This window comes from Cygnus olor, chromosome 2, assembly GCF_009769625.2.
Source record: "Cygnus olor isolate bCygOlo1 chromosome 2, bCygOlo1.pri.v2, whole genome shotgun sequence".
In the NCBI taxonomy this organism is placed as follows: Eukaryota; Metazoa; Chordata; class Aves; order Anseriformes; family Anatidae; genus Cygnus; species Cygnus olor.
This window is the reverse complement of record NC_049170.1, coordinates 24,831,459-24,856,920: the sequence shown is the minus strand read 5'-3', so window position 1 is coordinate 24,856,920 and position 25,462 is coordinate 24,831,459. Positions and strand designations below refer to the sequence as shown.

The following is a 25,462-nucleotide window of genomic DNA, read 5'->3' as shown; positions in this document are numbered from 1 at the left end:
AGGTGTAATTTTTTCTTTAGTTAGTGCAAAATTCAATAAAAAATTAAACCAGGATTAAATTGTAGAGTCAAAATTTATGACTGCTTTTTACCATATTTATCCAAGCCCTTACCCCTCCCCCCATGTTTCTGAAGTGCTAAACATTAGATATATGCTTTATGTATTACTTTTACAACTTTTTTCTTCAGCTGATATCCTTTATTACTAGGGAATCGAACTTTTTAAACAAAACTTTTAATCTGTCCCATGCATAAGTACTAGAAAATAACTTAGCCTAAAAAGTCTTTATATAACTTATTGCTTGCAATACAGTTTCACCACAAAATAGAATAATGTTTTCCTTTAACCACGGTTATATTCCTTTCCTCATGGCATAGCGTAATGCTATGATAATGAAGTAGAACATCGGAAAGAAGGTAGATAATTGAGACCTAAAGTTACCATCCCTTTTAAAGGGAAAGGGAAACTTTTCAATTGAATTTTGAATTTTCATCTTAATTTCATTTTTTGGTGTCTTCCCATTGAAATGGAACTACAAGTCCATTTGAATGATTATTCAAATATGTTGTTACATTTTTTTAAAAACAAACAAACAAAAAACACTTACCAATGTTTCTTCTGACATATGCCCTTTGACATGGGAGAAAAGTTCTTCAGAAATCACTGATTCTTGAGTGGTCTGTCCTAACACATAACCAGACTCGTTATTGGAACAAAGATGTTTTCCAAGTAAGTTCATCTCACCAGATTCTTCAGTGAGCTCTTTGCAAAGTGATTTCAATTCTTCTTCAGGCTTACTACCCCTTTCTGTTGCTTTAAGGGGGCTGTCAACCTCTTCTTCATTACACTCCTTTTTAATTTCAAAATGCTTTCCCTGTTGATGTGCAATTTGTATTTGTGTTTCTTCTTTCTTCTGCCTAGCAATTCTTGATAATTCACTCTGTCTGGCAAACGCTACGCTCATTGACACAATTACCTGAATAAATACAAGAAATATGTATTAATTTATACTCTGCAGTGTACTAATTTATACTTTGTAGTATTTCCTATTGCTGAAGAAATCTCACTGCTTACCATCAATAATATAAATAGAATACTAAAAGTTCTGAACTATGATTTTACCATTTTTTTTAAAACAGAATTTAGAAAGGTAAGGGAATATAGATACCTTGTCAATATCATGAACAGTCACATCTTAAAATACAGACATGCTGTGTTTAAAGTGGTCTAACAAACTGTGATGCTGTTTTCAATTAAAATATAATATAAAGCAGGAAATTATGTAGTTCCCTTAAAAAAAAATAGCCTAGATTCTACAAGGTGACTCCAAAAAGTCCTGGTATATTGTTCTAAGATATTGTTCTAAGTCCAGCCATGCTTAGCTTCCTCTATCTATCCAAGTATCATCCATAAATATTTCACTGACATTGAACTTCGGGGAAGCAGTGCCATGTGCTTCATATTCAGTGCAGGTATTTTATTCCTTAGAAAGAAACTTCTACAGGCATTAAATAGCTGCAGTTGCAGTTACAACAGGTCGGTAACTTTTGCATTGCTAAGCATCTCCTTCTAATACAAATAAACCCCTTTTCTAATCAAGTGAGTAGTTGTTTGCTAGATTTAGAACAGAGACAGTAAAAATGTGTAATAAATACAGAAGTGTTACACTTGAAAACAAACAAAAACACACACACGCATACAAAAAACAACAACACAAAACAAAACTAACTCTTCCTTCCTAATCTTGTCTTTTGAACTTGAAACCCTCCATAACAAAATACAAGCCAATCATGCACTTTACTTCCCCATTTCCCATAAAGATGGATTTTCTTGGCAGCAGATGAGGCCGATGGAACGTTTACTCCAGCAATTTTGATTACTTACATTAATGTCATCCTCATTAATAACTGGCTATAACATCTTTCTGAACTCTGATAACAAACCTTTTGACAAAGTATTCCTTTTTTTTTTTTTTTTTCCAATTTTTAACTTATGTTAATTTGATTCACCTGTTTTGTGACCTGCCATGTTAATGGCATAAACACATAAAAAGCAGAGAGAATTCTTCATTCCACAAAGAAATGAAAATGTTTTTGGAAGTCAATTAATAAGTAAATCTACTAATGATTTAGTATACTCTTATAAATAAAGCCTAGAAGTTAATTCTCATGTTTCAGAGAAAGTCACCAGATCCAATAAAAAAATACACATTTTACACAGCACATGAAAGTACACATTGAAATATGATCAGAAAATAATGTGAAACTGTTAACTGTAACTCCTTTTGAACCTGAGCATCTGTTAATCCTAAAGCAGCAAGAAATCCACCCTCTACGTCCCTAGATTCACTAAATAAGTTCTGGTAGTGAGTATGGTTCCGCGTTGTCTTATTTCATTGAAGTTTTAAAAGAGAATAAATACAACCACCACTTTGCCTATGAACAGACATTCTAACAGAATTATGAATAGTACATTAATTGAAGGACCATCTGGTTACAAAAGAAAAGGTATGAAACTAGGCACTACAGGAATGAACTTAATATCCCACAATGAAAAAAAAACACAACAAAGCAAGTTTCAGCAAGTTTGTTAACGAGACTTTTGTATTCAAAATCAGAACAAAACAATTCTTTGTTAAAAAAATAAACTGTATACAATATGGCAATTGTCAGGAACAGCAAATGAAAGTGATAGCATTTTTAAACATATTTTAAAGTAGCAATAAAAGTAATACCTTTGCTATTTCTTCTTCTAATCTTTCTTGGTGCTGCTTTTCTAGCAATTGAACAACATCCAGATCATTTTTCATTTCAATTTCACTAGCAAGCTGTAAGAAAAAAAAAGAAATCTCAGATCATGTATTTATACTTTCATTTCATAGATTTTAAAGGTTTGAAGAGATTTTTTCCCCTCAATTAGGTCACATTTATTTCTTTTAAATCACGTATTTTTGAATTATAACATACAAGAACTGGGTAAAGGACTTTGCCTCATTTCTGCACCAAAACTGATTTTTAAAGTTGAGTTTGAAACAACTGATCTTCCAGCACTATTTGAATTGTCAAAATGCAAAGAAAACGAGAGAAACTACAGGACCACAACAGAAAATAGTGTCGCTGCTTTTCAAATGCAGAATTTTGGAGTCAGCCTCCTAGAGGAGGAATGGAGTCTCTTCCATTTGTGTTTGGCTTCTACAATCTTTGGAAACATTTTTCCCCCCAAAATATAATGCATCTATACTTAAAAAGTACTATCATTTCACTTAAATCACTCTTCTTCTGTAACTAGTCTTTAAAGGAAAGTCAGAATATTTTAAAGGCTCCTGAAAAAATCCCAGAATTTGAACACTAATGTTTTCCTATTTTTATAAGGGGCAGTCCAACCCCCCCCCCCTTTTTTTTTGTTTTGTTCAGAGAATAAATAAAAAATAAAATTGAAAAAACAGGATCAATAAAGCATGTTTTATTGCTCATAACTTCTAGAAATACCTTTTGGCAAAATTTATATATTATTCTATTTTCTCTAACGTGGTCTGCAGAGCACAGTATTAAGACGATTATTTTATTACTAACAAATATTAGCCTGTATTTCAATTTCATCTGAGAACCCAAAGCGTCTAAATTATATTGGCAGTATAATGTTTGGCAGTTATAGAATAAGTGTTGACAGTTATATGATACCTCCATTGCTACATCTGCTCTTTGCTGATGAAGATTTTCAGTGCACTCCACTTTTCTGAAGACCTCTTTTAGCTTCATTTGTGAATCTGTGGATATACTAAAAAGGTAAAAGAAACAGGGAGCTAGGGTTAAAATAAATTCAGTCTTTCAATATACATTATTTTTTCCTCTATTCAAATATGTACACATATAAATATACTATGCATCATACGTATTCAGAGACTGAATATTCAATAACTGCAAATACTTTTTTTCACAACACACCTTTCCCCATGTCATTAATTTCATATACTTGACTTTATAATTCATCTGCCTTCCATACACTAGCTCTTTCAAACTAACACTTAGCATCAGTTTTGCCAACCACCACACAAACAAGTCTTTCACAGCTTCTTGAGAATATTTTGTGCTTGGTGACTTGCCACGATTAAGATGAATACTACAGTGCCTGTTTGAATCATTAGGATATGATTCCTCACTGATATGACTAAGTAAGAAAAGGCATACACATGAAAGTAGTATGAAATACAATGATTCATTTTACATTTAGATATCAACATGCTGAAATATATTCAGAGACTTTTTCCCCCTAACAAGACTGCCCTATATATTGTCTGCTGCAAATGCGTAAAAACAAAACAAAACACAACCACACACCACTGTTCCCCTTTCACTACATTTTGAAAAAGACTTAACAGAAATACACTGCCAAAAGGATAAGATACAGTACCAAACTACCTAGAAAACCCCCTGCTCTAGTCTTTGTGATCTGCCACCACAAAGAAAAAATACCTTGCTAAAAGACAGGGAGCAAAACAGATCCTTAGAAAGTAACTATTATCTATGAGACTTACAGTCTTTATCAACACTAGGATTTTAGAGAAACTATCAAGGTTTTCTTTCGCTCAAATCTGAGAGCTGGTTTAGATTATCCTGAAATGGGAGTCCAGAAAAAAAATTATAAACCTTGTGACATTTTAGCTACCAAAAAAAAAAAAAAGTAACCCATTATTTTTAGCATTCATATTTAATTTGATGAATGAAGACCAAAAATATATTTTAAGGAATGAAAGGAATACTGTTTAAAAGATAGAAAAACACAGATGGCCGAGAAAAGGCTGTGATCAAATAATAAGGGTAAAACAGCTGTTTGGGTTATGATGGGTCACAGTTGAAGAAAAATAATTTTATCTCAATTTCTCTCAACCTTTAAGGATTTATCTCACCACAGTCCTTTTGCTTTCTGAAAGAGTGCTGTTGTAAGTGTATCAAAACCTACACAATTTCTAGAAACATATAAACAATTCCTCCCCTCCACCCCCCCAGGTAACATCTCTCATTGCTACTGTGTCTATTCATTTCCCCTCTACAGTTGGGCACTAGTCTGACTACTAAACCCTGACAGTTCTCCCTCAAGTAAGGGAGAGTAAGGGAAATGAAAAACACAAACACTGAATGGATTTGGAGTGTAGCAAACGAAACAAAATGAAGAACAGGAATCCAGAGAGGACACTGAATAGACAACAATGAAAAGCACCCACCACACCTTGAACACATCCAATGAGTCAGTGAAAGAATTAGCAACCAACCAAAAACAGGCTTTACAGTTGTCAGGATTCCCCCAGGAAACTCCCACCTCTTTCAGGCTTGCGTGGCCATACCGGCCAGGGCCAGGAAGAGGTTGATGTGCAATGTCCCATGCCTCATGACTTAGTGAAAGACAAAATCCATTAAGTGTACTGCAATTCTGTCACAAATATTAGCTACACATTCTAAAAAATCATTGATTCCATGGAACTACCCTACGTGAGGCATCCCTCAATGTCAAGTTTGTTGTCTGGAGTTTCAAGGGGGGTGGCGGTCAGTTGAGTTGGATGGTTTGAAATTATGTCTGAAAAGCTCATATACATGAAGGGACATTTATACATTATTCCAACTAACAGATCTTCCTTTATTACCTATAAAAATGTAATACTACATGTTTAACAAGATTTCATAATTCTAAATGCTGCACTACCTTGTTTGTAATGTTTGTCGTTTCTTGGTAGTATTCAACATCTCTTGAAAGAATAAAAGAATGAGAGCGATGTGTTTATAAAGAATTTCACAAATTTTAAAGTAAAACACATAGCTTTACATGAACGGTTACTTGGAACACTTCTGGTTGAATGTTGTACAAAGTTATAAGCATTAAAGGACTGATTAATACCTCGTGTAGTCAGAAGATACCCCAGTACTCCGAAGCTTATCCTGCAAATGAGCAATTTCTGTCATGTACCTCTCTTCACTTTCTTTCAGCTGTTGTTGGAAATAGGACCTGAGGTACTCCACTTCTTGAGCATGTTGTTCTTCAAGTTGTGTTTTAACGTTCTCCATCTCCTTCCAACAGTACTCATGAATTTTAGGATCTACATGTAGGTTATTTGAATAGGGAAAGGGAGGGAAAATAATTAAATTACAACAATATAAATTCACCTCCCTCCCAAACTATTACAAGTGATGGAACTGAAGAATTGCAGCAGTTAAAAGTTTCTCCTCGTACCATATCAATTACTTTGTCACAATAAATAACTTAGTCTTCCATTTTGCAAAATTAAATAAAACCTTCATCTTCCATTATTTGATAAGGGTAAAAGAAACTCTTACGAGTGGAAAACTGGTAAAGACCAAACCAAAGCTGCTTAATAGAATATTTTAGAGATTAAAGATTTTAGAGATTAAAGAAAATCATACTTATGTAAAATCTGCAAAAATCTCTTAAGTGCTTCAAGATGCTGTAAACTATGAGTCAGTTAAATTTTAAAGTTGTTCTCTCTCTGACTTTCTCTGCCCCTTCCCTGCCCCCCTTTTGAATATACATACATTAAAACCAGTATATGCATATTTTTACCCATTAGACCCTGTGAAGGGGCCTGCAGACATTCCTTTCTTGTTTCCAGATGGTTAGGTTCCTCTTCTTTCCTTCTCTCAGGTTCCAAAGATGATAACCATGGTTCTTTGACCTAAGAAATAAATAAATAAAAAGGACAACTTGCACAGAGATAATGCAAAAATATTAACCTTATTTATAAACATATAAGAAAGGTTGGTGGCAATACATGGAAGAATGTAACTGGCCTAACAAATACGTTTCATTTTACAGCCTGAATGATCAAGAACCCACTTATAACTAGTTGATCAGCCTGTCTAGAATGTCCACTATTAATCTCAAACTCTTCTCCCTGCATATAAACTGTTAGGCCATAATTCTTCTGGTTCCAGACACACACACACACACGCACACTGTTGTGCACTTGGGGCACAACAACCTCATGCAACGCTACAGGCTGGGGAAAGAGTGGCTGTAAAGCTGCCCAGTGGAAAAGGACCTGGGGTTATTGGTTGTCAGCTGGCTGAATATGAGCCAGCAGTGTGCCCAGGTGGCCAAGAAGGCCAGCGGCATCCTGACTTGTATCAGGAACAGGGTAGCCAGCAGGACCAGGGAGGTGAGCTCTGGTGAGGCCGCACCACGAGTACTGTGTTCAGCTTTGGGCCCCTCACTACAAGAAGGACATCGAGGCCCTGGAGCATGTCCAGAGAAGGACTATGAAGCTGGTGAAGGGCCTGGAACACAAGTCCTGTGAGGGGCGGCTGAGGGAACTGGGGTTGTTAGTCTGGAGAAGAGGAGGCTCAAGGGAGACCTTAAGAGATTGACAGTTATCTTAAAGGAGGTGAGGTAGTGATCGGTCTCTTCTCCCAGGCACCAAGAGATAAGACAAAGGGTAAAAGGCCTCAAGTTGCACCAGGGGAGGTTTAGGTTGGATGTTTGGAGAAATTTCTTTGCTGAAAGGTTTGTGTGGCATTGGAAGAGGCTGCCCAGGAAGTGGTTGAGTCACCATTCCCAGAGGTCTTCAAGAAACGTGTAGATTTAGAACTTAGTAGCACAGTTAGTCCATAGTGGTGGACTTTAGTACTCTGTTAAAGGTTGGACTAGATGACCTTAGAGGTTTTTTCCAACCTGAATGATTCTGGGATTCTATAATATATATTTTAACATGTATATCCATCAATACATGTTACCTACAAAAATCTTTAGATATAACTAGAGTACCTTATTTAATACATCAAAGTACCTAACTCCAAATTTACTGATAAGATTTGTCTTCTGGATTCCCAGCCCCCTGAGAGCAGTGTAAAAGTTTGAAGCAAGTCAGGCTTACCTGGAGGAGGATGAGGTTAGGGAACGTTTAAACACATTGGATGTGAGCAATTTGATTGGGACTAATGGAATGCACCAGCGAGTGCTGAGGGAACTGATCTATGTCACTGCAAGATCATTTTTGATTATCTTTCAGCAGCCACAGTGACTGGGGGAGGTTTCTGAAGACTTAAAAGCAAATGTCACTCCTACATTCAAGAGGAGAAAGAAGGAAGATGAGGAACTACAGGCCAGTCAGGCTCATTTTGATCTCCGGAAAGGTGATGAAGCAAATCATTCTGGAAACCACTTCTAAACACACAAAGCCACAAAGATACTCCACTTGGGAGCACGGATTTATGAAAGGGAAATCATGCTTGACTAACCTGTCTACACTGCCTCCCATTAAATGCCCACAGACAAATCAATGCGGAATGGGGATGGTGAGGCAGACTGAACACAGGCTGAACTACTGGGCTTAAAAGGTTGTGACTGGTGCATGAAGTCCAGTTGGAAGGCAGTCACTAGTGTACCTAATGGGTCGCTACTGGGGCTAATACTGTTTAAACTTTTCAGTAACATCCTTGATGATGGGACAGAGCACACCCTCAGCAGGTTTGCAGACTATACAAAATTGTGAGGATTGGTTGATACACTATATGGTTGTGCTACCATTCAGTGAGACCTCAATAGGCTAGACAGAGACATGGGCTGAAAGGAGCCTCATAAATTTCAGCAGAGAGAAATGCAAGGTCCTGTGCCTGGAGAGGAATAACCCCTCTGCACCAGGAACATGCAGGGGACTGACCAGCTAGAAAGTGGCTTTGGAACGAGGGACCTGGGGGCCTTGGTGTATACCAAGTCCGACAGAAGCCAGCAATGTTCCATTACAACAAAAGTCCAACAGCCCTTTGGACTGCATTAGAGAGTTGCCATCAGGATGAGGGAGGTGATCCTCTCTCTTTACTCAGCTTGTGAAACACATCTGGAAAGCTGGGTCCAGTGCTGTGCTATCTAGTATGAGAGAAGGGGTGAGTCCAGCCACAAACTAGGTGAGTAGGAGCAAAAAAAAATAAATAAAGAAAGAAAATCTCATGAGGAGATGAGCTTTGACGTAACGGTCTTACAAGGAAAGTCTGAGAGGGCTGGGTAGCCTGGAGAAGAGAAGGTTGCCCAATAAGGCTGCGTAGCCTCCATCCTTGGAGACACTCAAAACCCCAAAACTTAAGTCTTAGGCAGCCTAGTCTAGCTAAGTCTGCATTGTGCAGGGATCGGAACAGACAATCTCCAGAGGTGCCTTCCAACCTCAGCCATTCTACATTTCTGTCACATAGGCAGCAGCCTACTCCATTTTATCTAACCATGGCACTGCTACGCCACTCAACCAGGATGCATAAACGCAATTTCAAATACATTCTTTCCCTGATCCAGGAGGAATTCATGCAAGAGAGACAACTCAAAGGCCTATACGCTCCAACATCATAAAAAGTTTACCTGTTTACAATCCTTCATCAACTGTGTTTGAAGTGCTGTCAGCCTACTGTATTCTTCCATTATCTTGTGCAGAAGTGCTTCCATATGTTCTTGCAAAGCTAAATTACATAGATGATCAAGAAATTAAAAAAAGTTAAAATCGAACATTCAAGCATAAATTTTAATACAATGTATTGTTCACAAGTTCTTCACTGAAGACTTATCCAATAAGCATTACATAGTGATAGCACCTCCAAGTTTTAGAACACACTTTTATATAGTGTTGATTTTTTTTGGTATGTCTGCCTGCTTCTTCTACAGAAGAAGAAATAATCACTTTTTTCAACAATTTCCACTATAATGAAAACAGCACAAGAAAGTACAAGAAAAGTTGTTCAGAATAGTGAGGAAATCTATAAAGCAGCTATTTAGGCACATGAAATAGCACCTGAACAACTAATGGTATAATTGTCAGTCTAAAATACTTGAAATCTTTTTTTTTTTTTAAACCAATATGATAGTAGAATGCCATTACCGTGAGCCTGACCTCTGTGTCTTGGTAATTCTACATTCAGTTTTTCTTTCTCATCAGCAGGTCTATGGAAAATATCTTGTTCCCTATGATCAGATTCTATAACAGTTGAAGATTGTTCATTCCAGTTATCACACAAATCCTGCAAAATGAATGAAACAAAGAAAGAAAGTGAAGAATTGTTTATTAATGTAGCACTGATAATTCACAGAGAAAAATGGTGACAAGAAATTATTATTTTATATTATATTCTGTAAAAATGATGGCATAAGATGTTCCTAGGCAACCTTTAAAACTCCTGGTAAAAGAAACATGTATGAAAAGACTTTCCAGCTAAAACATAAATATGTATATTTTGGCGCAGCCATTTAAGTTCATGCTTTTAAGTATTAAAATTTTGCATAGTAAGGTTTCCTTTATCAATGCTGAAAGAAAATTTACATTGTAAATGTTTCTTGCTTGTAAATTTTGTAATTGTAAACTGTTTCTTTCTCATTGTAAATGTTTCTTTCTGGTTAACTGCGGTTTTACTTGGAAAAAGGATTCCCTATGGCAAAAATTTATATCTTTTCAGAGCTTACCATTCATCTTGTTGTTAAATATTCAGTAAATGGAATGGCAGCAGAAAAATGCAAGCAAATCATAAAAAGAATGCCTCACATTTGTTGGTTCCATGTGGCCAGCAAAATAGCCACCACGTTTACAAAGAGTAGGTGAAGAGAAGATTTATGTATTTGCTTTCAGAAGATACATGATACTTGAAGAGAAACTTGGCCTGCCCAAGGCAAACGATGGGATTCCTTATATAAACATTTTGAAATCAAAAGACACTAAATTCAACTTACAAAAATAAAATCGTAATTTTTCCAAAAGTTCAACGTGGAATTGTATAGTTTGACAGCGTTCTTCCTAGCTCTGAAATAATGCCAAAGAATTTCATCCACCCGCTACTTTCTGTGAGCTGTCATGAAGTCCTGCTTAATCCCCACCATGGTGGCTCTCAAGTAGAATAATTCCACTAACTCTGATATCCACTTTTCAAAAAAGGTGTTGAAAATATGCCAGCAAAGAAAGAAAAGAAACCCCACCAAACACAACAACTGAATGCATTAAAGATTAGAAAATTGTGGCATATAGTGTTTATGAATATAGCTTATTTTATCCAGAAATAAGTAGTCTTCAAAAAATATATGGTAAAATAGTGTCATTAGTGGCTGATACTAGAATACAGACTAAAAACGATTCTCAATTTTTGATCATAATATTTAGCTACTGAAAACAATATAGACAGCAATTCTGATGTACTTCTAAAACACTTGAAGTCTTTGAAAGATATTCTGCAGCTAAGAAATGACTTATTGTTGATATGAGAGGGTGATGTCCTTTGTGTTAACATGTGTGATGTCTGACAGCTATTTAGTCAAAAAACTTACAGTCCAAAACTTTTTTCCAAAGGCAAATATACTTGGCAAATATAATGAGCAGATAATAAAAAACAAAACAACAACAAAAAAAGGAAGATTAAGAGACAAGGACATGAAACAGTTTAGGAAAAAAAGCAAAAACCCTTACAACCTTATTTTAGAAGATCATTCTGTATCTAGAGATCAAGGCAAAGAGAAAAGCTGCAAAGAAAAACTGTTGAAGATGATGCACAAAGCAGGGTCAGCTACAGCAGGTTAAATATGCAGAAAAACATGGTGACTCACTGTACACATAATTCTTCATTTACAAAAGTTCCATTTTAAAAAAGGCTTTTTGTTAAGTCTTACCTGTGTGAGCCTAGAACATTCCACAGTTACAGCTTCATTCAGCTTTTCTATAAGTTTCTGAGTAGACGTGACTTCATCATCTATGAACACAAATTATTGATATTATTTTTAAGTACTCGATACACAACAATTTTTCAAAGGCCTAATTCCCTGCATCAGTGAGACTGCCTCCTCTTAGAAATGCATAGTTTTTTGTTCCCTCTTTCTTGTTCCATCACAGAGATAGATTCAATTATTAGAGTAAAACTGCATGTTCAACAGGAATAAGGGATAAGAAATGGCTTCATGTGTCAGTGAGCTCTGGAAAGATCAAACTTTACTTAAATATACTGGAGGGCAAAGAAGTTATTATGCCAAAAATATCACAAAAGGGCATATCATGGAGTGACAGATGGAGTGATGGAAAAGCAACGAGATAACATAAAAGCTGACTGAGGCAGAAATGCAAAGAACGATATTCCTGAAAGCTGTATCAAAGAAGCTTACTTAATGTGGGCAGGAAGCCAAAGCAGAAATTGAATGAATGAATGAATTGAATGAATTGAATGAAAGAAGCTAAAAAATATTTTGTTAATGCATTTGTTTAATATTGTAGTAAGGAATACAAACTGATAGATGAATCTATCATATATTTCTTTGGAATTAATTGACCTAATACGAATTAGGAGCTATAGAGCAAAACGTGAGCTGCAATATTTTCCATTCCTTTTCTCTCTCTCTCTCTCTTGCTCGCTATGTATACACACACACATTTTATTTTTTAAGTAAGCAATAGACTAATTATAATTGGGAAATAATTTGGCACAAAACCACTTCAAAACGTTCTATAAAAATAATTTGTTGTACAGCTACACACACTTCCCCCCAGATTCCTGTGCTTTTTTTTTTCTATTAAAGATACTATTTTTCATTCCAAGAGCTTTTCTCCTGTAATTTTGGTCATTACCTGCTTGCTGAATTTTCAAGGTCTGGAGCTCCAGCTGATGCATTTTTTTAAGATCATTCATCTCTTGTAGATGACTATGTGCAAGCTCCTCTTTAAGACTGCAAAGTGCACTCTCTTTTTCTGCTTTCAGGTATTCACGAACCTGATCTACATGAGCTGAATAAACCAGGGACAGGCAAATGCGCTGTGCTTCCATCTGTAGCTGTAAATCAGTCTTTGAATAAAAACAGACATTTTACAAAGAGTAAGAAACAAGAAACAAGAAATGTCCAGTCTTTGTGAATTTCAGGAATTAATACTTAATATGTTGAATGGAATGCTGCATATATGTTACACATTAAATAAAAGTTTAAATATACACATTTTAAAAACTTAAATCATAACGAAATAGTAAGACACTTCTTTAACTTAAAATAAAATAAACAAACTAAATGACAAAACACAATATTCTTCAGTTTCTGCCTTGGGAAAAACAGCTTCAAGCACAATGACCTTTAAACATTGCACTTAATATTGAGAACACATATCCTTACAGTTACCATATGGTTGGGAATTTGAATGCTTCAGATCATCTCAGTGCAGATTATGTTCTATGGAGTCATTAGAGCAAATCACATTTGCAAACTGTATTTTTGTCTTTTGAGGCACTTTATTTTCAGGTGTGGATAGGTGCCAAAGAGGACACCGTCCTTACTGATTTCCAGTGAAACTTTCCTGAAAAGAGGCATCTTAAATAGCATACACATCAACCAGATGAGAATTTGGTCAATCTATCTGTGGACATGAGCAAATTTTAAATAAATAAATAAATAAATAAATAACTGAACTAAGTAGGCCCTGCTTTGAGTAGGGTTTGGACCAGAAAACCTCCAGATGTCTCTTCCAAATTACATTATTCTGTGACTCAAAAAAAGCCTTGAGTGTCTGAAAAATAGCTTCTGCTATTATGGATATTGGTGATGTTAATTGCCTTGGGAAACAAATTTCCAAATAACTTAAATTGCTTCAGCAAGACTGACTACCAGTGCTTGAAGATTAAAAACAGATACCACACAGAAAACATGGCCTTTTTATTTGTTGAATTCTCAGCTGACTGAGGACCAGAGTACTTTGACTTAACTGAATACCAAACTTCGGATCAGTTAAGACCATCTTCCCATGTCCTTTAGAAATCCGCATCTCTTCTTACACTCACATCCAAAAAGTGATAACCACACATACACAAAAATTTTGATAGTGGAATATTAGTATTTCATAAGTTTGGTAAAAGATGACTGAGAAAGTAAAGAGTCTCATTCTCTCCTTGTACTGTTTACCTGAGAACTTACAGTACTGAAAAGCTAATCCCAGAGGAAACAATGTGTCCTGCATAAGTTTTCATCTCAAGTAATTACGGTAAATGCTATATCAAAAGATGAAGTGCTCTAGATGTTTTCTCCTTACTTTTTTGTTGTTGTTGATTTAATTAAATGCAAACAAAGGGTATTTCTTTCACTGAAAAATAGCATCCTTATACACGTTGACTATGGTTACAAGGTCTGGTCATTCATGCAATCACTTTCAACCATTGGCCACTTTCTGCCACGCACCCATCACAATGCAAATGCACTTTAAAGCAGCTAAAAGGAAAAACATGATACAAAGATCCAAGGGCAAGCTCCTAGAAATATTTGTAGGTAGGTTCTTTACAGTTTTATGTAACATACCTGTTCTGATTTTAATGTATTCACTTGCTGCTGAAGATTATTATTTTCACTCTGTGTACTGGCTATTAACGATGTTTCATCTGGCAGCCTGTCTGTCATCTCATGCAAATGTTCTACAAGAGATGGCTGCTCTGGTTTCAACATTTGCTGAATTTCCTTTCCTTTTGTTACCTGATGACTGGTATCTTTACCTGAACCCAGATTTTCTCTTACATTTGTTCCTTCATTTACTTCATTGCTAGGACCAGATGTTTTACTTCTATTCTCAGATGCTGGAGTAGCAGTCTTTATGGCTTTTCCTTTAAAACATTTTGTCTTAGGTCCAGTACTACTAATACTTCCTCTCTGAGCATAGCTAATTATATCTTCTAGTTCTTTACATTTTGCTAGAACTTGTTCTTTCTCATCTTTTAACGATTTAACTTCTTCATTTAAACAACAAATTTCACTGTGCTTTGACTTTAACTGTTCAGAAAGATCAGAAAGTCTAAGGGATAATTCCAGGTTCTCACGTTGGGTAACCTCAAGCTTTTCCATAAGTTCTGTCACATCTTTCTCAACAACTTCTCCAGTCTCAAGTGTGTCTGCCCTGGACATCTTTTCTTTACTCCCTTCAAAACCAGCAGTTCTAGTTTTAAATACAACTGGTCTATTGCTTTGCAAGTGCTGAAGTTCTTCGCTCAAAGCTTTGAGTTTGACTTTATATTCAGCTTCCTGCTTAGTATTGTTCTCTTCTAACTCAATTTTTGCCTTCAGAAGGCTTGCACACTCTTTCTGCAGCTTTTTATAATTAGCTTCAAGTTCTTTCTCAGTAGACAAAAATGCACTCTTCTGCCTTTCAGTATCCTCTTGGAGTTGATTGTTTTGTTTTTTGAGTTGCTCATTTTCAGCAATCAGGTTTTCTATTCTTTCTTGCACATCCACATTTTCTGACTTAGAACTAATACTGTCAGTAACAACGTCATTTGCTTCAGAGACTACCAACATGTTTTTTAATTTCTCTTCCAGAGTTTTGTTTTCCCCCTGAAGAAGGTTATTTTGTGTTTCAAGTTCTGAACATTTGTTTTGAAGGCTATCTTCTGTCTCCCTCATTTGTTTCTGCATCAATTCAGTTTTAAGCTGCAGCTCTTGAATTTCTTGTTCAAGAATACCTTTTTCTTTTTCTTCTTGCCTAAGCACTTCAATTTCCTTCTGCAGCTCATGAATTTGAAGGGTCATTTCTTCAGATTTAGAATTTACAATAGACTGCTGTAAATCTTTTAATTTTGAAATCTCTAATATCAACTGATTTTGCTTTGTGATTAAGTTGTCCTTTTCAAGCTGCATGACTTCTATCTTTTGACTCATTTCTTTTTGTATACCATCTAACTGCTGTTTATGGTGCATATTCAAGTTATCTTTAAGGCTTTCCATGTTCACCATGTGCTCTTTTTGCAAGTCTTCTTTAAGTCTGGAAAGTTCCTCTTCATGACTAAACAGAAGCTTTGTCCTCAGTCTCTCTAATTCTGCTTCCTGAGACTCTGCCATCCTGTCTAAAACTGCATCCTTCTCCCGTTCAAGCATTTCAAGTTTTATTTTGTAATTTGTGACTTCTGCGTCATGTTTTAATTCCAATTCCTTCCTAAATTCAGAGGCAGAAGCCAGTTGAGTTTTTAGATCTTCAATCACAAACTGGTATTTTTCAGCTTCATTCAACCTACATTCCATATCCATTATAGTTTGTTTGGCTCTTTGAACCTGCTCTCTTGAAAAGTTCAATTCTTGGAAAAGATCTTCAATTTTAGTTTGTTGAAGAGACTTCTCTGCTGAAATTACTTCCATCTGTTGTGACAATTCTTGCTTTATTTTTTCCCTTTCATTATCAGCATCTTGCAACTTCACATTCAATTCATTAATTTTAATATTCATTAAATGCATTTGATCTTTATTAACATTATCATTCAAACACAGACTTGAAGTTTTCTCCAATTCTACTTTTTGTTGTGAAAGACGCTGTTCAATTTCCATTGCATGTTGCTTAATTAATTCTTGCTTCATTTGGACAATCTGTTGGCCATGCATTTCGTCTAATTCAGCCTGAAGTTGTGCCAGTCTCCTTTGTGTTTCCAATTCCATTCTTTGCACAATGTCAGCCTCAGTCTGGCTGTCTTTATAACATCGTTTCTGCAGTTCTTCCACAGTTCCCATTAATTGTTTTATTTCATCAGAACATTGTCTTTCTTTCTGTTTGTAGGTGGTAAGTTCAACTCTCATGTTACTTATCTCCTGGTTCTTTAGTGAAATCTGTTCTTTTAATTCTTCGTGTAATTTACTGACATCTGATAATTTTTCCTTAAGCTGAAATGAATTTTTTTCTTCTTCTCCAAGTTTTGCTTCCAGCTCTTCAACTAATGCTTCTTTTTCTTGTAGTCTACTCATATCTTCACCCTCGTTTTTGTGCTTTTCCTTAAAAATGAGCAAAAACATTTTTATTTTTAGTTCATTTCCTGAACACATTAGAACATTTATACATTTAGCTATTTAAACACAATGCCTTTCTTGAGAATATCATAGAATAATGATCATTTATAAAAACTAAATAAGTTACTTCTTGCCCTCTTTTGGAGGTTTTCTGTACATTTGGGATATGTGACTTCTCCCCTTTGCTCTCCAAAGGAGAGAAAAAATCACAACAAAAATTATTTCCTTTTTTTTTTTCTAGTTGTGCTCTGATATTTCAGAAGATATTTGGCACAATCTACTGAAAACTTTGTATTTTCTAACTTTTAATGATTTTTTTTTATTTTTTATTTTAAGTACTTCTAAGAAGTCTACCATCATGGACAATATAAAATGTACATGAAGAAATTCTTTCCTCAAAACAATAAAGATTGTTCAAGCAGGTTCTTATTTTTTTTCTAACAAAATGATATCACTTTATAAAGACATTCTAATTTTCACGATAGTTTCATCAATTGAAAATATTTCTGCAATTTTTTTAAAAAATGATGAATAATATTGACATAAGCACCTCAGCTCTAAATTATATGCATATTATGCATTTAATATCAACAGATAAGTCAACACATGTGGTCTTACACAGATTTAAAAACTGTGTATGCATTACATGCAGCACACTCATAATCCGTGCTCTGAGCTTTATATTTCAAAGGAACTACAAAATCATAAAAAGAAACAAGAATAACAAAAGAGATCTTTTCTAATAAGGAACATACCATTTCATATGTTTTGATTTTATCATGAAGATGTGCAATCTGCACTTGAAATTCTTCATTCTTCTTCTGGTAATTCTTCAGCAGACATTCTTGTTCTTCTAGCTGTTGTTGATGTGAGAGTATCTGTTGCTTGGCTTGTAATAAATCAGCAGCTGTGCAACTATGGCTGGTGTTCCTTAGGGCTTCACTTGCCTGTAACTTGCATGTTAAAAACAAAAAAACAAACAAACAAAAAATGTATCAAATATTTCAGAAACAGCTTGCACTACAGAAAGAGACAGCTATGGTCTTCAATTTTGTGTTCCACTTCACAAGCACAGACAATCACAAAATTTTATAACTTCTTCTAGGAGGAACTGAAATACTGCTATTTTGTTGGAAGACCAATAAATAAAAAATATTTAAAATTAAATTGTTTTATGGTGAGCTAATACAGTACAGCAGTGTCTCAGAAAAATCTCTAAATAGTAAGATGAACTAGTTGTAATTACTGGTTCACGAATCCAATTTTAATTAATTAGCTAGGTAATTAAGAACACCACAAGAGGCAGATTTTATCCAAAAATACAGGGCTGAAGCATGAAATGGTGGCCCACCAAACTGATGGCTTGCTGTTTTGATTGGAAAGGTAACTCTTTGGATTTCAGCCCAAATCTTTGAGAACAGTAATTACATGAGTGTTTTTCTCCCTAAGACAATTGCCATCATCCAGTATTTATCAGCAGCTATCACTACACATTAGGAAAGAAAACAGACTAATCTCTATTGTTTTATAGTGAATTAGTACAATAAACCAGCTACTATAATGATAACTGTAGGACTGTTAAATTGACTGCAGATAATATACAGCTCCCTATACCAAGGGACCAAATCTTAAAAAATGCATAAAATTCTGCATTTCTGCAGGAAGCAGCTATTTACAGATCCTCCAAAGTGACATGAGTTTTCAAACCCAAATAAGCATTGTTAGTGCTGTAACTTACATGCTGAAACTGAATTTGCAGTTTTTGGCTTTGTTCTGTAAGCTCCAAAAACTCCCTCATAGTTTCATCCTTTTCTTTCCGTGCTTGCTGTAGGTTAGTAGTGAGCTGAGTGATAATATCATCTCTTTTTTTGATAGCAGCTTCAAATTCTTGCAGCTACAAAAAATAAAATTTAAACAATTAATACACATCAAAGCCACAGACAGAAAAAATACTAACTTGTTCTAGTTAAACAGGAATACGTGTTCCCTAACATCTCTTAAAAAGATGTCACACAGACATACTGGAAAATTTGTTTTCACAAACTCTTATTTGTAAGCATTTCAGTGACATTTTTTGTCTTCATACAACTGTGTACAAGTTCTCCATAAATATACTTATCAAAAAAACAAAATCGGAACTTTTAAGAAGATTAATTAATTAAATATAGAATTTGCTTTTAAACTAAAGAGTGTGGCCATGTAAACCATACCATCATGGTAGAAGTCAGGATACCCAATTATAAAGCATCAGCAATTTTGTCCAACTATTCTTGTCCACACATTTTTCACACAATAAATGCAAGTTACGTCACCTGTCACAAAGTGCAATAAATTGCATTGATTATATTAAAGGTATATAATAGACACTGTGTGGTAACTTACATTGCAGACCTTATTCATAACAACATGAAAAATCAGCTCAGGTTGCAAAACTGATGCAGTGTATTTCATAGGTTCACTTTCTGTAATTTGTGATGATAAAAAAAATGATAAAAGGACAGAAAAAAAATCCTTTGCAGTGGTGTTTTTTTTTTTTTTTTTTTGGTAAGATAACATTAGCCAGAAGTCCTATAATACTAATTGGGACTATATTCATGTGCAAATACATAAAATCAATATGCTATTCACTTTAAAGTCACTTTGTTGAACTCATTCAAAGCTAGTACATGCTTCATCTCTACATATTGGACATTTCTAAAACCATCAGTCACTTTCTGTAACTGTTTTGTTTACTATGCTCTCAAAAAGAAGTTTCTCCAGGTTACATGCTAATTACTGAAGTAAAATGATAGTGCTTTCAGAAAAAGATTACTGATTTAGAGGATAGGGACATTATTCAGTGGGACATAAAAACCAAGAGGCCCTTAAACATGCCAACCTGTGCAAAGAATTTGAGGAAATTCTTTTAAAGTTCTTTTCAGAACACTACAGTGAGCTCCTACTTTAAAAATATGGATCTAGTAGAAATACTAGATGCTTGTTATAATAAAGAAAATTAGGAACAGATCGGACACCTAAGTGTGTCATATCTTTCCTTTTGCATTTATTCAATGAAATTGAGTAAGTAAATTTATCTATTCAAATCCACACACTTCTGTGTGTTCCTTTTCAACTTTTTTACTCAAGCTTTTTCTTTAACAAACAGGCAGAATACCACACACAACACATCTGCTGTATCCTCCGTTTTTACAATTCTTTCCTCTTCTGAAAAATAAACCATATGCATTCCTCAGCTGAGATATTATGCACTGTACCATTATCATAAAGAACATGCTGCAGCTAAAAAATATTTTAAGTATTATTGTACTGCAGCATGTTTTAATAGATTTTGATTTATTTTTAAAATAGTAATCGTAGTCATTTAAAATGCAAATATTTTCACTTTAAACAGTAGTCACAACTGCTTGAAAATAAAATTATACTATGTTCTTTATTATGCTATGACTATTATGTTTAGCACAATGGATATAAGACACAGTAATTAGAAGATAAACTTGTTTTAAAGTGCAACACCAGAGATTCACCAACAGACAAAGCAATGAAACCAACTCCCTCCAAGGCGACCACTCGAACATCACTGCTAATGGAAAACATAACATCCATTTTCACATATAAAGTACAAATGGAAAAAGCAAAGAATTATAACTGTTCAATAACAATGAAGGTGAAAATGACTGAATTTTAAAGCAATTTTAATATTCTATAGCTCTTTGCAAAACAAACAAAAGCATACAGTGACATGGCCTGTACCCAAATTAAAATAAAGAGACAAGTAAGACATAGCGCTTGTTCAAACTGGAAGTATTTAATATTCTTTACAACCTAACTTTATATTTGAATGGTATTTCTAAATTAAGAAATACTTTGCTGTAATCCCAAATTACTGTAAACCCAAATTATAATCCTGGCACAGTTGCCTTGTATTTCAGACTGTGAAATATCAATGAATTTCAGGTATACAAATACCTTTCTGGTTTGAGGCCCAACTTAGTAATATCATTCCTTAAGACGTAAAACCTGATTTTTTTTTGGATATTTTAGAAACAAGAAGGCATAAAAGAAATGCAGTCTTTGCACAACTAAAGAGGAATTAGGACTTTTCTTGAAGAAAATCATCTCTCCATTCCTGGTTGAAGAAAGTCACTGCAAAGAACATTGAAACTTTACTCACAAAATAGAGAAAAAGGACACACGATGGAAATGCCATTCAAAGAAATAGAGCACGTGGTATGTGATTAAAAAGAAATTACACATAATTCCATATAACACGCTGACTGCATTCTGAACAACTGTAATTAAGCGTGAACTCTTTCAGGTGATACTCTGCATTTTTGCATGTAACCAAGTAGTAAGTAGAAAGCAACATAAGGTAATTATACCTGTTGCAATCCTTCTGTACCATATGCTGCCCTCATTTCTTCTAGCTCTCTGTTTAGTTCTTCAATCTCTTGTTGTTTCCCAGCCAATTCATTCACCATCACCTCTAGATGCATCTCAGAGTGCTGCATTCCATGTTCTGAACAAATCTCTCCAACTCCAAATTCTTCTTCCTAAATCAATCCAAGTTCCTTAACATGCCATTTTTATGCTTTATCAAGATAAGTAAACTCAAATATCAAATTCTGTATCAAATGCCACCTTAGAACATTAACATATAATACAGCATTGAGGATCTTATTACCATGGTAACCTCTTTTGTTAGTATAATTCACACCTCAAAAACACTGACATAAAGCATTTCTTCAAGTCTTGCCTCATATTAGCCTTAATACAAGCAGTAAGATGTTTTTTATTTTAAGTTTAAAGATAAACTGTATTTATATATCAAGCAATGCAGACACAGAGCACAGCATGCAAAACAAAGTATTAGTCAACAGCACAACTTTTGTTTGAAACAAATTGTTTGAGGTTTTTAGTATTCATTATTAGTATTACAATTAAATTTGCAATACTGTACCCTGATTAAGTCTGCAGGTATAGCTGTTCTTGTCACAAAACTGCAACCATTTACCTGTATAAAGACAATTTCTAAATACATTATTATTTGAAATAAACCTTGATTTCTATTTTTGATTTGTTTGAAATCTTTGATTCCTGCAGACCCACATAAATTCTTATGCCACAAAAAATTATTTCATTTGAAATACAAAATAGCTTTTTAGAAAATAAATTGCATCAAAGTCTGCACAGGTAACAGATAAACCCCACAAATTACAAAAATATATATTATTGTCTAAAACCAAAAAACGTATTAGAAATCTAATCATCTGGAGAAAACAAAGGAATTCAGATCTAAAGGTCAATGCAAAGCTTTACACAGTAAATGATTAAAATGCAGCAATTCTCCATTTTAAATTATGTTTAATATTTCTATATATTACTAAACATAGTCATTTCCAAAAGATATTTATACACCCCAAGATCTACTATTTCTAGAAGTATTCAGTATCTCTATAGTGGATGAAAGACAGTATCACAGACTGATGTTCACAATCTGGAGGAATTTCTTAAGATTAAAAAGAAGCAGAAATTATCCATTTAACATAAGACATTTGAAAATTTCCTCCTTCACTCACTTAACGCTGCAACCCCTGTCAGCTTCCATGAGAATTTTGGTTCTACAGACCATACAAACCAATAATGATGAATTTCCAAAAGGTAAGCACAAGCCAAAGTTATAGGTTAAAAATAAAATAAAATAATAATAATAATTAAAAAATCGAGATAAAAAGAACACACTATGTATTTGTGAGAAATCACAAGACAGACATGCAGGCTTTTAAACCAGCAGACGAATGTTTTAGAATGAGAAAGCAAGAAGAGCTGTATTTCCTCTCAGAGCTCTTTATCACATCAGAGCCTGAAACAAAAATAATAGTACTAGAGATGAAAAGGTATCATATCAGACCCAAATACTGTGTTTACATCAAAAAAGCAGCTATATAGTTCTGAGATCTGCTATAGTTAAGATCAGGCCTTCTTTACCAAAAACTATCATGTCTGAGCAAATCAGTAAGTTACTTGACATGGAAGCATACTGTTATAAATGGGATCAATATAGTTATCAAGTTTTGAATAATCTTGCATCAGACATGAATTTGCAGAGCTGACATACTGCCACTTCAATTCCTGACACCACAGAGAGATTACTACCTTATTTCAGAAAGAATAAATAAAATTGCAGCAAACATCAGTCCAGTAAGCTCACAGAGGCACTGCACATCATTTGTGTATTGCCAGATGTTTGCTCTGCATTCAGCCATACAAGTATCTACACAGTGCCTAGCACCAGTGTCTTTATTTGGACTCTGGCTCACGTCCCAGATTAATAACCCTACTAGTTTAATAGAAGCTATTATGAAATAATGATTTTCCTTCTGTTTAACTGTTATTTTATTTAGGCTTAATTGCTAAGGATGTAGTGTATGATTCTTGCAAACTGCCACACAGGGCACCATTCTCTTCCTATGGATCCTTTCAGTGTGGAACAATCAGTGACTCTTTGATGCTTTATAACAAGAGCTGCTAGGACAGACATAAAAGCCTCATCTCTTCAGATGTTCCAGACTCTTTAGCAGCTGAGATTTCTACAAAAAGATCTTATAAAAGGGATTTTGGCATACATATTCCAAACAACTGTCTGCAACTTTGGAAATCCGCCTTCATTAAACAGAAGCCTAGCTCTTAGATACCACATACTAACACCTCAGTCCATTCTGTTTCTCATCCCATACCTTCTCTTTTCAAATGTCTTATGCCTTCTTGCAAAGTGCAAGTTGAAACACGACAACAATCTGCACCATAATCTATCTGAAAATCACCATGCCAGAACGCTCTCCTGACAGCAGCCATGTGAACAACCTGGCAACATGAGGCAGGACAGAAATCCTGCTGCATCAGACCAGACTGACTGTTGTGGCTGGATATTAGTTTCAAGAATCTCATTCCAAAATTATTTTTTCACTCATCTGCAGACTGTAGTCCAGATACCAACTTTAGTGTTAAAGACACCTACATGAGGCCTATTGGACTCACGTGTGTTGTCTCCTGGGCCCAGTGGTTTACTTGTACAGAGCTCTTCTGCAGGCCCATACTATTGATGATACTATTATTATTTTTTCTTTTAAAGCTTTGCAATTCACCTTTAACACTGAAATTGCCTTATGCCTTAATGTTTTATGATGTGCTTAGTTATATACCCCAGCATACAATTAAACATTTAAAGAAGCAATCAAACTACATAAGATAAGATAACGGAAGATAATGGGAGCCAGGAGTAACAAACACTCTGAATATAATTGCATAAACAATTAACCACAAAGCAAGAAAAAATGCAATTTTACAGCACATTAGCTACTCAGGAGCAACTGTTTGGGTGAATATAAGACATGAAACCAGCGATGGTTATGGAAGTTCATCAAAGTATGCTCTAACTCTCTTGAGTTTTCTTCCTTGCTTGTATTATCAAAATAATTCACATAATATTTACTATTATAATAATATATAAAATGCAATTTGTAATCTGTTGGCTAAAAACAAAGGTATAATTTATACTGCATCAGTAATACATATGCTTAGACAAGTGAAGGCAAGCTTCTTCTCCCAAAATACAAGAGAAAACCAACCTTCACGACTAAGTAAGGTAGCAATTTATGATAACTGCCACCAGAGGTCAGGATTAAATTTATGAAAACACTGCATTTTACTACAGGTTCATCAGCCCCTCCTCCTCAGTGCTCCTTAGGCCTTGGAATACTTGAAACTGTACCTCAGAAATACTGGGCAGTTACACATAACATACTGTTACTGCTAACATTAATGTCAGTACTACAGAGACTTCCCTTTATATATTGCAAACCCGTGCTCAACATGAATCAATGCTTACTGTTCAGTCATTGATAAATGTAAAAATACTCTAATACAGGAAAACAAAATAACCTATTATAGGTTGGCAAACAGAATTATAGTTTAAAAAAAAGTGCATTGATTTGGTAGTAGAAACATACAGAAGTGTCTGGAATAGATTAACATTTTTACCTCATAGTTTTAGCATTTTCTCCTTCTTGTGCGTTTTGGACACCCAATTCATTTACAGACATTAATACTTTGGCTTTCAACACTGCTTGACTGTGCTCTTAGGAATATTTAGCCTTTCCTCAGTTTTCTAGTTATGTCACAACTGACTATATGGAACTTAGCTAAAATTAGCAATTAGGACAATTGGGGAAAATCATTTTTTTTTTTTAAACTCCATGAATGAAAACCATTTTCGGTTTCTGATGAAAATAATTACAATCATATAGTATAACTAAGTCTAATAACTTTTGAAGAATAACAATTGACAGCCTTTAACTACAGTTTAAGATGTTTTACAAAAAGAATCTTCTAAGACAAGAATACTGATATAAACATTTACTGATTCCTTCAATTTTTATTAGAAAACTCCTTATGACCCTGTGTCTAATTAGTCTATCAAAGAATGAAATACTTATTACTGAATTTTATCCAAAACCCCAAGAAAAGTGGAGAGAAAAGTGGATGACGAATTAAAAATATACGGCTTATTTTACCAACTATAAAAAGTAAATGATTTGAAATCTATTTCACTTTGAAGCGTGACAGTCTCCACTTCAATGTAATTTCTGACAAAAACCACTATAGAGAATATAGATGTGCTAAAAAAAAAATAAAATAGAAAAAAAATAAAATAAAAAAA

General features: G+C 34.6%; 1 protein-coding gene across 16 annotated transcripts in view; it reads right to left on the bottom strand.

The window, feature by feature from the left end:
• The window catches only part of AKAP9 (A-kinase anchoring protein 9), a 113,729-nt gene that overhangs the window by 52,498 nt on the left and 35,769 nt on the right, over positions 1-25,462 (bottom strand). For 10 of the 16 annotated variants that reach the window (XM_040548801.1, XM_040548802.1, XM_040548805.1 and 7 more), the window contains 14 exons: positions 21,704-21,757; positions 21,126-21,296; positions 18,485-18,640; positions 17,502-17,699; positions 14,287-16,731; positions 12,581-12,794; positions 11,635-11,714; positions 9,866-10,004; positions 9,352-9,449; positions 6,571-6,682; positions 5,890-6,088; positions 3,681-3,777; positions 2,735-2,827; positions 608-976 (listed from right to left, as the gene is read on the bottom strand). In XM_040548801.1, coding sequence (XP_040404735.1) covers positions 608-976; positions 2,735-2,827; positions 3,681-3,777; positions 5,890-6,088; positions 6,571-6,682; positions 9,352-9,449; positions 9,866-10,004; positions 11,635-11,714; positions 12,581-12,794; positions 14,287-16,731; positions 17,502-17,699; positions 18,485-18,640; positions 21,126-21,296; positions 21,704-21,757 — 4,425 coding nt within the window. The remainder of the gene's footprint in view (positions 1-607; positions 977-2,734; positions 2,828-3,680; positions 3,778-5,889; positions 6,089-6,570; positions 6,683-9,351; positions 9,450-9,865; positions 10,005-11,634; positions 11,715-12,580; positions 12,795-14,286; positions 16,732-17,501; positions 17,700-18,484; positions 18,641-21,125; positions 21,297-21,703; positions 21,758-25,462) is intronic. The other 6 variants (XM_040548790.1, XM_040548794.1, XM_040548796.1 and 3 more) reach the window with 3 other exon arrangements.